Below are 12,174 nucleotides of genomic sequence, written 5' to 3' on the forward strand. Positions count from 1 at the left end.
ACTCCTGACTTCATGTTAGGAAAGGAAATGTTATTTTCTCAAGGTCTTGATTTCCTTGGAAAGGGGAGTTGTATGCTTCAACATTTCCCCTCGGTTTGTTCTAATCAGGAGACCAGAAGAGCAAGGGTGAACTCTGTGGTGCTCTTGTGGCCACTGAGAATCAGTGGTTACGTTAATGTCTTTCCACAGGATTAAAAAGTCATGGAAAACAAGGAGATGGGAAAGACTACTCTGGTTTTCCCCTCTGCCCTTGAATTTAAAGGAGTCTGCAAGATGCAAAGGGTGAAGATATCATTTCAGTTTAGCCACGGCTTCTAAAATTATCATGGTCATCTGTGTCTTGCCCAGAGACCCAATCCTGGAAGTGTTCAAGGCCAGGCTGAATGGGGCTCTGAGCAACCTGGCCTTGTGCAAGGTGTCCCTGCACTGCCAGGGGGGTTGGAACTAGTTGATCTTTAAGGTCCCTTTCAAGCCAAACCCATTCCATGATTCCCTGAGAGGTACTACCTCACCAAAATGTTCTATGTTCAAACCACTAAAAGGCTATTCATGACTTTACAAGCAGTCCCAGTGAAGTTCTGTGCCAATCAACCAGGCATAAGTGATCCTAAGATTAGTGCCCAATATCACTCACAGCAGTTTGCATTAACTTGCACTAAGTATTCAGTGCAAAGACAGTAACTGGTTATTCACATACAATCTCTTACAGGATTATCAACTATGTGTATCCCCTAAGAGAACGAATTCCTTTAAGCATTTCTTTTTCTCTGTGGCTTCAAACCCTGACTTGACTCTTTATCAGTCACAGTGTACAGCAGTCCGACAAGACAATCTCTCCTGCAACACCGATAGAGCATCTCTAAGTCCAACCCACACTAACACCTAGCAAGGCGCACAAAGGCACATGTACTTACGCTACAGTAATGCAGGCTTCTCTAACCACCTGGGATCGGAGATCCTTGGCTGACAGCTTGAAAGCACCATCCAAGAGCCGTAAATGCTGGAAAAACCCATCGTACTGTGCAGCTCCAGCAACAAGCAAGGACCGAACCTTCTTCAGCTAAAAACATTAACGTGTTTGGTTTAGGACACTGCCAATACGCATTTCAAAATAAAAAAAAGGAACAGCTTCCCTGTGCAACAATATATGTAGGCATGTCTTTAAAGCAAAATTTTTTAAATATATGGCAGTAATTTAAAAAACTGTAAAAAGTTTGTATTATTTAAACTCCAGAGCTAAAAAAAAAAATCTCAGAACCCAGACTACAAATACACAAACACATAATTCTGTTCACCCACCTGTTTATAAACACTAAGATGCCATAAACCTGATTAAAAAATATAAATGCAACATACACACAAACATTTTAACCCTGTAAGTGAAACTTTTCATAGCTGCACACCTCTTGGTACTAATGCTAGCAGGTAACCTGTAGAATATGGAATTTTGCCTAAATGCCAAATTTAAACACATAGGGTGGCTTTTAGAAAAGCTTCTACTCAAATGTCAGCAAAAATGCATTTTAGACTTCTAAGAACACTCAAACTTACTTGGTATACAGAAATTCAAGATTTAAAAATTAAAATTTCTTTAATTATCTGGAGTGTAATTACTTTAAGAAAAAAATAAACTAAAATATCTGGATGCCTGGGCTTTAGGAAATACACCCACCCAAACCTGAAACCGGATAAAAAGCTTACCGCATTAGTTCGTTGATCCCAATCATGTTTGTCGTCTGAGAGAATTTCCCTGATTTTGTTCAACGTTTCTTCAAGTTCTCGACTAGAATAGATCTGAAGTATGAAAAACAAAAAAAATCATAAAGTTCATATTGTTAATATCCCAGGTAATATGACGAAGAAAAATAGCTTCAGAAGAGTGAAAACACAATTCTAATCCTGCAAATCTTCCCCCCAAAATTCCAGAGAGCTGTGTAAGAGTTATAAATGGGTATTTGAAGTTCAATCTGTAAGGATATCACTGAGTAGTGAATATTCATTAAAAAAAAGGCTGAAGAATTAATATTTTCCTCAAGATTTTGCCTTTCACCTTTGTGATAAGCTAATAATATCCACAATTTCATTAACTCCACTTACAAAAATAAATAATCCAACAGGAGCACAGGTTTTAGATAATCTGCTGCAATATTATTGCCACTCAAGTTCATTTTCATGCTCACTATTATAATGAAACTCAACCAACATTTTAACTCATTGCAACTCTTTTGGAGCTGGGACTTTCTGAGGAACTAACTGGGCTGTGAGAACACTAAAATTAAACTTTGAAAAATTAAATTAAAAGGTTTCCATAGCTTCTCTATGTATTGTTACTTTAAGACTACCATTTATTAACTTCTCCAGTCAGTAAATAAATATAAGGAGCCATCTGTAGTCAGAGTTCTCACTATACAGTAAGACCATCAATATTGAAGTCTGAACAATCCAATCACGCAACACTCACTATTTGGTTATAAATGAATTAATGTCTTTATTGAACTGTACGTGTACAAGAACAGATTTCTAAAGAAGAAAAGAATAAAAAACCTACTCATGAAAACATTATTGTCAAATAAACTGACTGCCCTTCTATTTTCCTGGACATAAGTCAAAGGATGCATTTTTCTGCTTACACTGCATATGCAAAATTTAAAGGTTTTTTTTTTCCTCCAGACTGAGAACAAGTTTAAGGGGATATGAAGCAAACTACTAAGCAGAAACTTGATCTGGCCAGGATTTTTTTCAAAAAAATGTATTTTCAGCTAAACATTTTCATTTTTTTGGATCAGAAGTTTTTTTCCATAACCACATTGGCCAAAACTCAGTGACCCATACACAAGCACCTGGGGCCACCTGAGACACATTCAAGACACAGAGCTGGCAGATGTGGGTCAGGACTTCAAGGAAACTTCTACCTTTCTACAGTAAAAGCTGGACACCAGCATGATAACTTATGTAGCACCTAAACAGCAGGGCCTGATGCTCCCTCATTATTTAAGTACAAGACGTAATTTTTGTACGTGCAAGAGCACACAGAGAAAACAAGGGCCAGTGGTTAGGACACCTTGCTCTGCATGAATTGCTTAAGAGCTTTGTCTCTTGAACACACTGTTCTAGCATGTATATATGCATCTTTGATCTTACTGTAAAAACAATGGAATGTCTTTCTTCTGTTCTGTGGTTAAGCTGAATGATTGTTTTCTTTAAAATATCTTAATTTTCCAGGCATCTTCAAATTACTGTATAGAGTCTAGTTTTCCAGTTTCCTGAGCATATCAAATTAATTTAACTTACAGAAGATATGGAACCTTAACTCTACTGCCATCTACTCTTTTTCCAGTACTTTAACAGAATATGGTTATGGAGGCGTGCTGGAATGTGGAGGAGGTGAAAGACATCAGAGCTCTAAAACACCTGCATATTGGGTTTCCAGAATAAACAGGGTAGGAACCTTCTCAGAAACAGATGAATTAGTACACCCAGACCAGCTTCACTGTAAGATAGAAAATGGTTCCTGAATATACTTTACCAACAAAACTGAGATTTTTATTACCACACTACTGTGTGAGGTCTTCCAGGATACACCGTGGAAGCAGCTTTGCAGTTCTATACATGAGACATGACTGCATCCATAAAAACCAGAAAGCTATTCCTCATGATTACTGTTTCCTTCACTGGAAGTCACTAAACATTGGATGTATGACTTACTAGAAACAAACGAATTACTTAATGAAAACAATTGGGTCCAGGAGTAACAGACTTTCTACTCCACTGCCCACAAAATCAAACATGAGTTTAGTATCACCATTTAATGTATTTGTGTATACTAATAGCCTATTAATAGTTGTTACACAACCCTAGTTTATTCCAACACTAATTCTGTCAGTACCATACTCTTAAAAAAAGAAGTATTAGGTGTGTCTCAGGAAGCTTTTTTATCAAAATTAATTTCCAGTATGAAAGAAAATTTTTATTTTTCTTTAGAACTGTAAGGGACTAGTCACTGGTTAACTCAAGATGAAGCTTCCTATTATGGTGACACTTCATGCCATCAGAATTCATGACACGATTCAACCTCCTCAGGATCTCCCTTTACCATAACCCACCGTGACCTGTCTCCTGCTCAGTTCAGAGCTTTATGTATACAGAAAGCTCATCCTACAAGAAAAGATGCAAAAATTTCTCTGGAAACTCAGCATTTCTCTGTGAACTTATCATAAAGAAGTGAAGGGCAACAAGAAGGGAGCAGGATGATGCCTTTTGGTGGCATCTGAGGACCGCTCGATGCACATTCAAATCTCAGTCTGAAGTCTTGGACAAGGAACAAAAACCTTTTGCAAGCTTTTTCATTAAGCAAACCCTGAAAATAGGACTTTCTTGTTGTCAGCCTCTGTGTCATGAGAGACCATGTTGTACAATATACTTACTGCTGCAAGACTGAAACATGCTAGGCACCAGACAAACACAGAAGCAACCTGTACAATGGGTTAATGTCTACCCTATTAGCATTTCTAGGCAAAGAACTTAATTTTTTCTTTAATTACCTGGCACAAATAGAGCTGGACTGAGGAATATTCAAATTGGCATTGCAGAGTAGAATTTAACAAATGGTATAATTTTATCTTGTCATGAAATGAAAACTGTAATTCCACTGTAAAATCCTGTATTTTCAAGGCAGTGCATACCTACTTTAATTTCACAGGAATAAAAAGCAATATTTTAATAATTTATTTTCTCCCTGCCCTTGATTAATTATACTTTAAGGAGGCCAAGATGAAATTGTGTGTTCAGCCAATGACATAATGCATTTTTTGCTCACAAGTTCCCACATTAGACTTCTATAAAAATAACTGAACTTGTTTTCAAACAAATTTTAGCTATTAATGGGAGTTACTCTTAACCTGAACACAGAATTTTCTTCAGTTTCAGCAAAGGCTTAAGTTGTAAAAACAGTATGGTTGTAATCTTGAATATGAAGGCACAATCCTGTCACTACAGTACTTCTGGTTTTGGCACACAGATCCATCAGACTGCATCTAAAAATCACCCATCTTCTTCATAAACTGCTGCTATCCATTAGAGGGCAACATACACACACATCATTAAAGGCAACTGCAACATCAAAGACAGAAAAATTAAAGCTCAAACACAACTAAGAATAATAACTATACAGATGAAAAGTATTTTCAATATGGGAATTAAAAACTGGGTACAAGTAAACAATATGACATTCCTAAAAACAGCTGAGCAGTCATACGAACAGCTTACTGGAAAGACAGATCTACCATTGGAGGCTTTTAATAACGACTTAAAACATACCCACACTGTAAGTAACCTCAATTTATTTGATTAATTCAGATGCACCTAATCTTGATCCAGAACTGAATCTGGTTTTCCATATAGGTTCCTTTCTTACTTTCAATGGAGCCACTACTCAAACCCATAAATGTAATGAAAACAGAAGAGACACAGGAATGGGCCCAGTAACGTACAAACAACTCTCTCTCATGCTGCCCTTCGCTTTTAGGATAATTTGGCAAACTACAGGTCATAAACATTCTTTCTTCACAAGCCTAACAGAGAAAATTCCTGCTCCCTTAGTAATTAACATGGTCTCAGGACATGGAATCTGCCTTCTTTTTTTTTTTGTTTTCTTTTTTGAAAGATCAGAGATTGTCCACAGCCAGAAGCATGAAGTTGGACAGGAAATCATTATTCCTAAGGACACTAAAATAAAATCATGTTTTGCTTTTTGCATGCTCATCCATGAAACAAGTAAGTAATTTTGCAGTCAGTTACACATTTCTCTCCTGCCTCCTCACCTCAGCTCGAGGGAGATTAGTAACAACAAATGTCTTTCTCCTCTATCTCTTGCAATTTAGAGAATGACCTACCTTCCTAGGCCATTCAGCAGTCAGACAGAAAATAACATGTGTTGGTCCCTGTCATGTGGTCACCCCACTTTTGTTCTTGCAGTGTTGCCAACCAGCCTGAGTAATTACAGAACTCTGCTTGGGACTGCAAACACTAAGGCACTGAACTACAAGGATCACATTCTCTGTTCTGTGGAATATGGCTCTGTTCAACATAACAGGGATAAACACTACTAAGAGCTGCATGTTTTCGTCCTCCAAAGAATTCCTAACACAGTCTGAAGAGGCAAAGAAACATAAAGCTCTTACAGTGTAAGACAAAGACTTCCTTGATGTGACAGGGATCATGAAGATTGAGTGCTCCTTCATGAAAGCAGACAGTATTTCTGCCTGCAGAAGCAGATCTAACACGTAACTGCGCTTGGGAAATAAAAATAGAACAAAAATACACAGCAGGAAAAGGCAGTCTTACAAAATTCTTCTGTCATTTGTGAACTATGGCTTACTGAGTCTTTGGTTGTGTTCCACACCTCAGCCGCTCAAGGAAAACTTATTCAAAATAGGCCTTGTAAGCTACATGCATATTGAATGAGTCAACTATGTGAAAGTACCAAATATGTGCAATTCCCACACTAAAAGAATAGAAATTAAAATCTGATGTTTTAATTAAGAACTCAGTATCCAACAAGTTCATTAGTATGAAAATAAGGCACTAGATTTAATTTTTTAAAATATTGCTAGAATAAGGCCATGTGTACCATACACACACCATTACAATGCAAGCAAATTTGAAAATACAATTCTTGCTTTTTGAATTATTTGCCTGTATTATTATTACTTGATTATCCCTTGAAATTGCAGCCCTAAATTTTCCAAATATTATGTTAATATTTTTTCCTTATTAAAACATACAATTGTTTTCACTCGCTCCCTGGAAAAGTTTGAGAAAAGCAGTAAGGCATTTTAGCCAAAAGACAATGTGGTAATGATTAGCAGGACAGTAAAGGTGGCACCTTTTTTGGTAACTACTGGAAAAATAAAAAGCTTTCTATAGAGACTCGAAAGTCAGAAAGAAGGAAAAGTAATGATGCTTGCTTAGAACACTGTAAAATTACATAAGTTTTAAAAGCAGGTTAATACATTATTGCAAATAACGTATTTCTGAAAACAAACATGAATATATACAACATCTTACCTGTACAGTAGGAACATCTGTAAATGCCTTAATAAAATCATCCTCATCCACAGCTCCAGCTCCCCCTTCTTTAGAGGAACCTAAATAAACGTAAAATACTGTTAAACATGATCTAACATACATCAAGGTTTTAAAACTCTTAGAAGCATCTTTCAACATACTTACTTTTCAAACATTTAATATGACTTACAAAAATGCTGCATTTTTGTGTAGAATTGTACATTATGTGTAGAATCACATGACATCGAACTGTCATTTCACCATAAGAAAAAAAAAGACCTTTTTTTCCCAAAAATGAACAATTCCAAGCAACTGGAATTCACAACAATTTTCAATTTGACGAATTTAACAGTGTCATAAATTTTATTTTTGTGTCTAATTGGAAACATATTTCATATAACAATCCTCTAGCAGTGTTTGCATTCAATTCTGAAACCTGCACCCTGATAATAAAAATGTTCTAAAATAAAGCTCAGAATTTCATATTATTTACCAAAGCAAGAGCTAATCGTCACTAAATGGAATTCCTCAAGATGAATTTTCATCTTAACATATGTGCCTTAAGTAATCAGCCCTGAAAGTCTGGGGGTTGTTTTTTGTCTTTTCCAGTATTCTCACATGGAGCCAAGAAGTGTGAGGTACAATTCTGAGTCTTAAGGTTACCAGGACTTCAACAATGAAAGAAAGAAACAGTGAGGAGAATTTGTATTGGAGCAAAATTTGCTGACCTTGTTTTCAGACCACTCATGATGGAACTATTTCACATGACAGCCAAAGATACTCAGCAGAAGGACCAGGGAAGAATACTGACAAGAAACCTGCTGGTTTCACACTGGTATACGGTTGCAAATCTCATTAAAATCTTGGGTAGAAACTAAGACAATTCTAAGCAAGAAAACCACTTGAAAACAATGTCTGGATTTTGCTTTCCTGCAAAAACTCAGGTTACCAAGAAAGGCCCCTTTTTTAAAAAAATGAACTCCAGTTTGCTATCAAATCAAAGAACAAGGTCATCAAGTCCAAGCTACGCTACAAGTCTAGAACTCCAAGCGCAAGGTGAAGCTTGGCAGAATCCGTAAGTATCTTCAATAATTGCATCAGGAAGGTAATATGACAAAACATATTAACCACATGGAGAGAATTGTCCAGTTGAACATTTCCTTCTTGAAAGGAAAAACAATCTCTTATAGTAAATGAGTACTCGGGAACAAGTGTCTCCTTCGGAGTGAGGCCAACAGGATAGACGGCAGAATGTCCTCCCTGACTGGCAGAGTGCAACTGAAATGGAGCATCACACAGAGAAGACACATATTTTATTAACTACAGAACAAATAAAAACCATAACAAAAAAACATTTAAGACGCTGAGTGGTCAACCAGAACAAAAAGCTAGGAATTCTTGACAAATCAAATTCTTGGTGGCTGCACTCTAAAAAGATGCTTCATGGTTTACAGTCCCTGATCTCCTAATTACAGTGAGAAGGAAATTATGTCTGCTGTGTTTGTATATACATGCAGTTTCGAAGCATGAGGGTGCACTACTACTACAATTTTGATGGCAAACATACTAGATCTCAACACTGCTATGCAAAACAAGATCTCTCACATACCTTTGTGGCTCATTAGTGTAAACCCACAGAATTTGGATGCGGTACCTGCAGTATGATATAGGAACATCTAATAGATTTGGAGTGCCTTAGCTCAAAGACGCTGTAAAGCGATGCTGTAACGTAACACATTTCAACATGTGTATCTCCAACACCATCTGTCACAATTGCCAGTGGCAGCCAGAAGAGAAAGATGAAATTATAACCACCTATTTCTTCTCCTTCCAGAGATTAGAGGGAACAAACCCTTCCATAAAGTTCATGGGTATTTCACCAGCTAAAAAAAATGAAGAGGGAAAGATCCATTTACACCCAGAATACACCGTTCTTCCACACAAGCTTGTACAGCTGTTCAAAGGGAGAGTATCCTTGTCAGAGCAGAATTTTGTGGAGAGAAACCTTGAAAGAAGTAATTTGGCCCATCAGCACCATGTTGAAGTACGTGGTACAAACAACTACTTAGATGCTCAGGTCATAACCTCATTTGTTTGTCCACAAATACTCCGACATTTAAGAAAGTCTCATAGAACAAAAACAATGAGAGTCAATATGCAATACATACTCTGGAAAAGTAAATGGAAAAGTTAAGCTTATATAAGTCCTGTATTATTATCCAGTTACATAAATACGCAAACATCTGTGTTAAAGCAGGATAAAAGTACTTTGCATTCCCATCCTTTACTTATCAATTTTTTTTTTTTCCTAGGGAACAAACCACAGAAACATTACGAATTGACACATATAGGCCATGAACACAAAAAATATAGAAAAATGTTTGGATTTCAAGTATTCCTAGTTCACTCCTGTACACCACAGAGAAAAAAATTAAAAGGAGATGAAGTTGCCTTTGCTAAGTAAGTAGATGCTGTCATCTTTAGTCTGCCTTAAAATACTGCACTTAAAATTAGGAAACAGCATGGACTATATGACAGATATTTCTAGCACCTAATCATCATCTAGTAATGCATCCTGAGCAGTAAGAGAAAATCCTTTATCTAAGGAATAACAATTTTTTACTTCAAAAAGAGAAAGAGAAGGGACAGACTATATTTAAAATCCATTTGACACAGTCCAGACACAGAGAACTTTCCATCTTCCCTAGTTTCAACAACTAGTTCACATCTACAAACAACCTGTCTTTTAAACTAATACTCTCCGAAAATTGTTTTATTACCTCATTGACTGGTAAAAAAAAAAAAAAAAAATTATGTGAGATTTTTGGCAGGTGACACTTTTTCAAAGTTATCTGTAAACCACATTTCACTTCTAGTTCACTGATTTTTCTCCTTCTCAACTGTATGATCACATATGCATACCGGAACAAAGTATGAAGTAACTTCATATAGTATAGAAGTCAGAAGTCCACACTGCCCGAGGAGGAAAAATACTGTTCAATTTTTCCCTTCCCTTTCCAATCTCTCTGTAGGTATGTTTACCAATTCGGTTTAACAAGTCACTGTTTCTGTAGAGACAGTCAAAAAATGACAGAACTCCACCTGCTGTTTCCCAATTCAGGAGAAAGTATTTTACTATGCTAACAAGATACATAACAGTCATGCACATGCAGATGCCTTCAAAGAATCTCTCATGCTTCTGTAAGGCTTCTGTGACTCTCCTCCACAAAAGCAACACTAGAGCTTTACTAAATTCTCAATTCAGACAGCGCTACCTCCAGACCCAAAACTGATATATCTGACAGAGCACACATATAAGCTGTTTTGCTGCTGGTGTTGCTTACCTTCTCAGACCAAGCTTGTGATTACAAATTTCTTAGATCTCCCTCTACTATTAATTCCTTCGACTGAGTAGTGCATGTTCAAGGCTCCCCACGGAACACAGTCCTTTGACCAAATATGGACAAGTTCAGCTACTGCATTCCTAAAGACATGAACATTATAAACAATTCTAGGGGGCTTTAAGCCCACTGCATTTTTAACATCTTTATGTGCTCAGCACATAGCTAACATCCAGAGCCTCATCAACTGAGTAATTACATTACTCTGTCTTTGGACTTGAATCCAACTGAGCTTGTTTCAGCTGAGACCCAGAAGAAAAAATTCTCTCAAGGAGAGGAAGAAAAATACACACAAGACATCTATCTATATATAGTGTTTGTTAGTTTTCATTCATAACCTTTACTTATTCTTATCCTTCAAGCCTTCTAGTTAGACTAACAGAGAGCCCTGGAAGTCCCAGTTCCACTTCAGGAAGCTGGTGAGAATATACCAAACATAACAGATGGACTTGATATGGAAGCAAATCATGGCAGCAGAACCCCCTCTCAGTTTTACAGTGGAGTTGTAGGGGGCTGTGATAGGTTTCTCTTTTTTGTGTGTGTCTTCAGGTTTGTTGTTTTTAAACTGAAGTTCAATGAGTGTGGAAATGGAGGCAAAGAAAATAAACCCCTCACTTCCTGCAGACTGCTAACAGAGATGACACTTTCATGAGTTAAATTTAACGATTTCCAACATTTTGCAAGGCCCTAGGAGTCTTTTTTTGGAAGAAGGTTTGTTCCAGTCAAAGGCTGAGTTCAGCACTGAGAATAACTCAACACCAGAAAGGGTACTTGTCTGCAAGCAAGGGAATTACCCAGCCTTTTGTGAAACCAATTTTTTCACCCAGGAGTTAATTCCTGTGGTTGAGTTCTTCCCCTCTTCAGACTGAAACACTTGAAATCTTTCCAATATATCACAACTTTGGAATGCTCACTTGCTCTACTGCCTTGATGCTCTCCCCAGTAGTATCTACAAATCTGTACATCATGGGATGACAAAACAATGGGATAACACTATATGGGAAAATAAAGATGCTGAACGTGATTTTGGACTTGTATTTCTGTTTTGAAACAGAGAACTGTTTATTCAAAGCATGCCTAACTGTTAATAAAGTACACAAGTGCTGCCCTGAAAGTACAAAAATTTGCTTGATTTGTATTTGGTAGCAGGCATATCAAAGCACTAGTCAAATTCATTTTTTTCTACTTTTATAGGTCTTTTGACAGAAATTTCACAACAAAAAATTTCCCTGTGAAAAAAGGGAATTTCAAAGCTGGTACAGAAACTCAGGAGTAACAAAAACTCTACAACTTTGTTTCACTTTTTGTTCCTAAAGTCTTTTCTCAAAATGTTTCCCTAAAAAATTTTAACTACTTTCTGATACAACATGCATCACAATTTAACATTAGTAAACTTTGGAAGGGATACTCTTTCTCAGATGTCTTTTATCCCTCAGAAATCTCTAACTGCATGCAGTAAAATGAGGAGGATTACAATTATTTTTTCTGAAGGACAACAAAAAGCTACATCTTCGTCTCAGCTAATTCAAAAGCTTCATTTCTTATCTATCAGAGACTGAAGCAAAAGATACAGATCATTCTCAAAGAAAAAACTACTGTTACCCTTTTGGCTCTGTGGGTTAATAAACAATCAGCTGTAAATCAGGAACAGACAGCAGCTTCAGCTCTGCGTGGGATAAATGGACAGGATAAGCTCAAGTACTTACTC

At 36.9% G+C, this 12,174-nt stretch overlaps 1 protein-coding gene across 44 annotated transcripts in view; it reads right to left on the bottom strand.

Moving 5' to 3' along the window:
- Nucleotides 1-12,174, bottom strand: part of CLASP2 (cytoplasmic linker associated protein 2) — a 146,275-nt gene that overhangs the window by 65,470 nt on the left and 68,631 nt on the right. For all 44 annotated transcript variants that reach the window (XM_042043790.1, XM_042043796.1, XM_042043793.1 and 41 more), the window contains 3 exons: nt 7,066-7,145; nt 1,702-1,794; nt 915-1,060 (listed from right to left, as the gene is read on the bottom strand). In XM_042043790.1, coding sequence (XP_041899724.1) covers nt 915-1,060; nt 1,702-1,794; nt 7,066-7,145 — 319 coding nt within the window. The remainder of the gene's footprint in view (nt 1-914; nt 1,061-1,701; nt 1,795-7,065; nt 7,146-12,174) is intronic.

This window comes from Corvus kubaryi, unplaced genomic scaffold (genome assembly GCF_017639235.1).
Source record: "Corvus kubaryi isolate FWS band 111438036 unplaced genomic scaffold, C.kubaryi_AGA036_p1.0 37398, whole genome shotgun sequence".
NCBI lineage: Eukaryota > Metazoa > Chordata > Aves > Passeriformes > Corvidae > Corvus > Corvus kubaryi.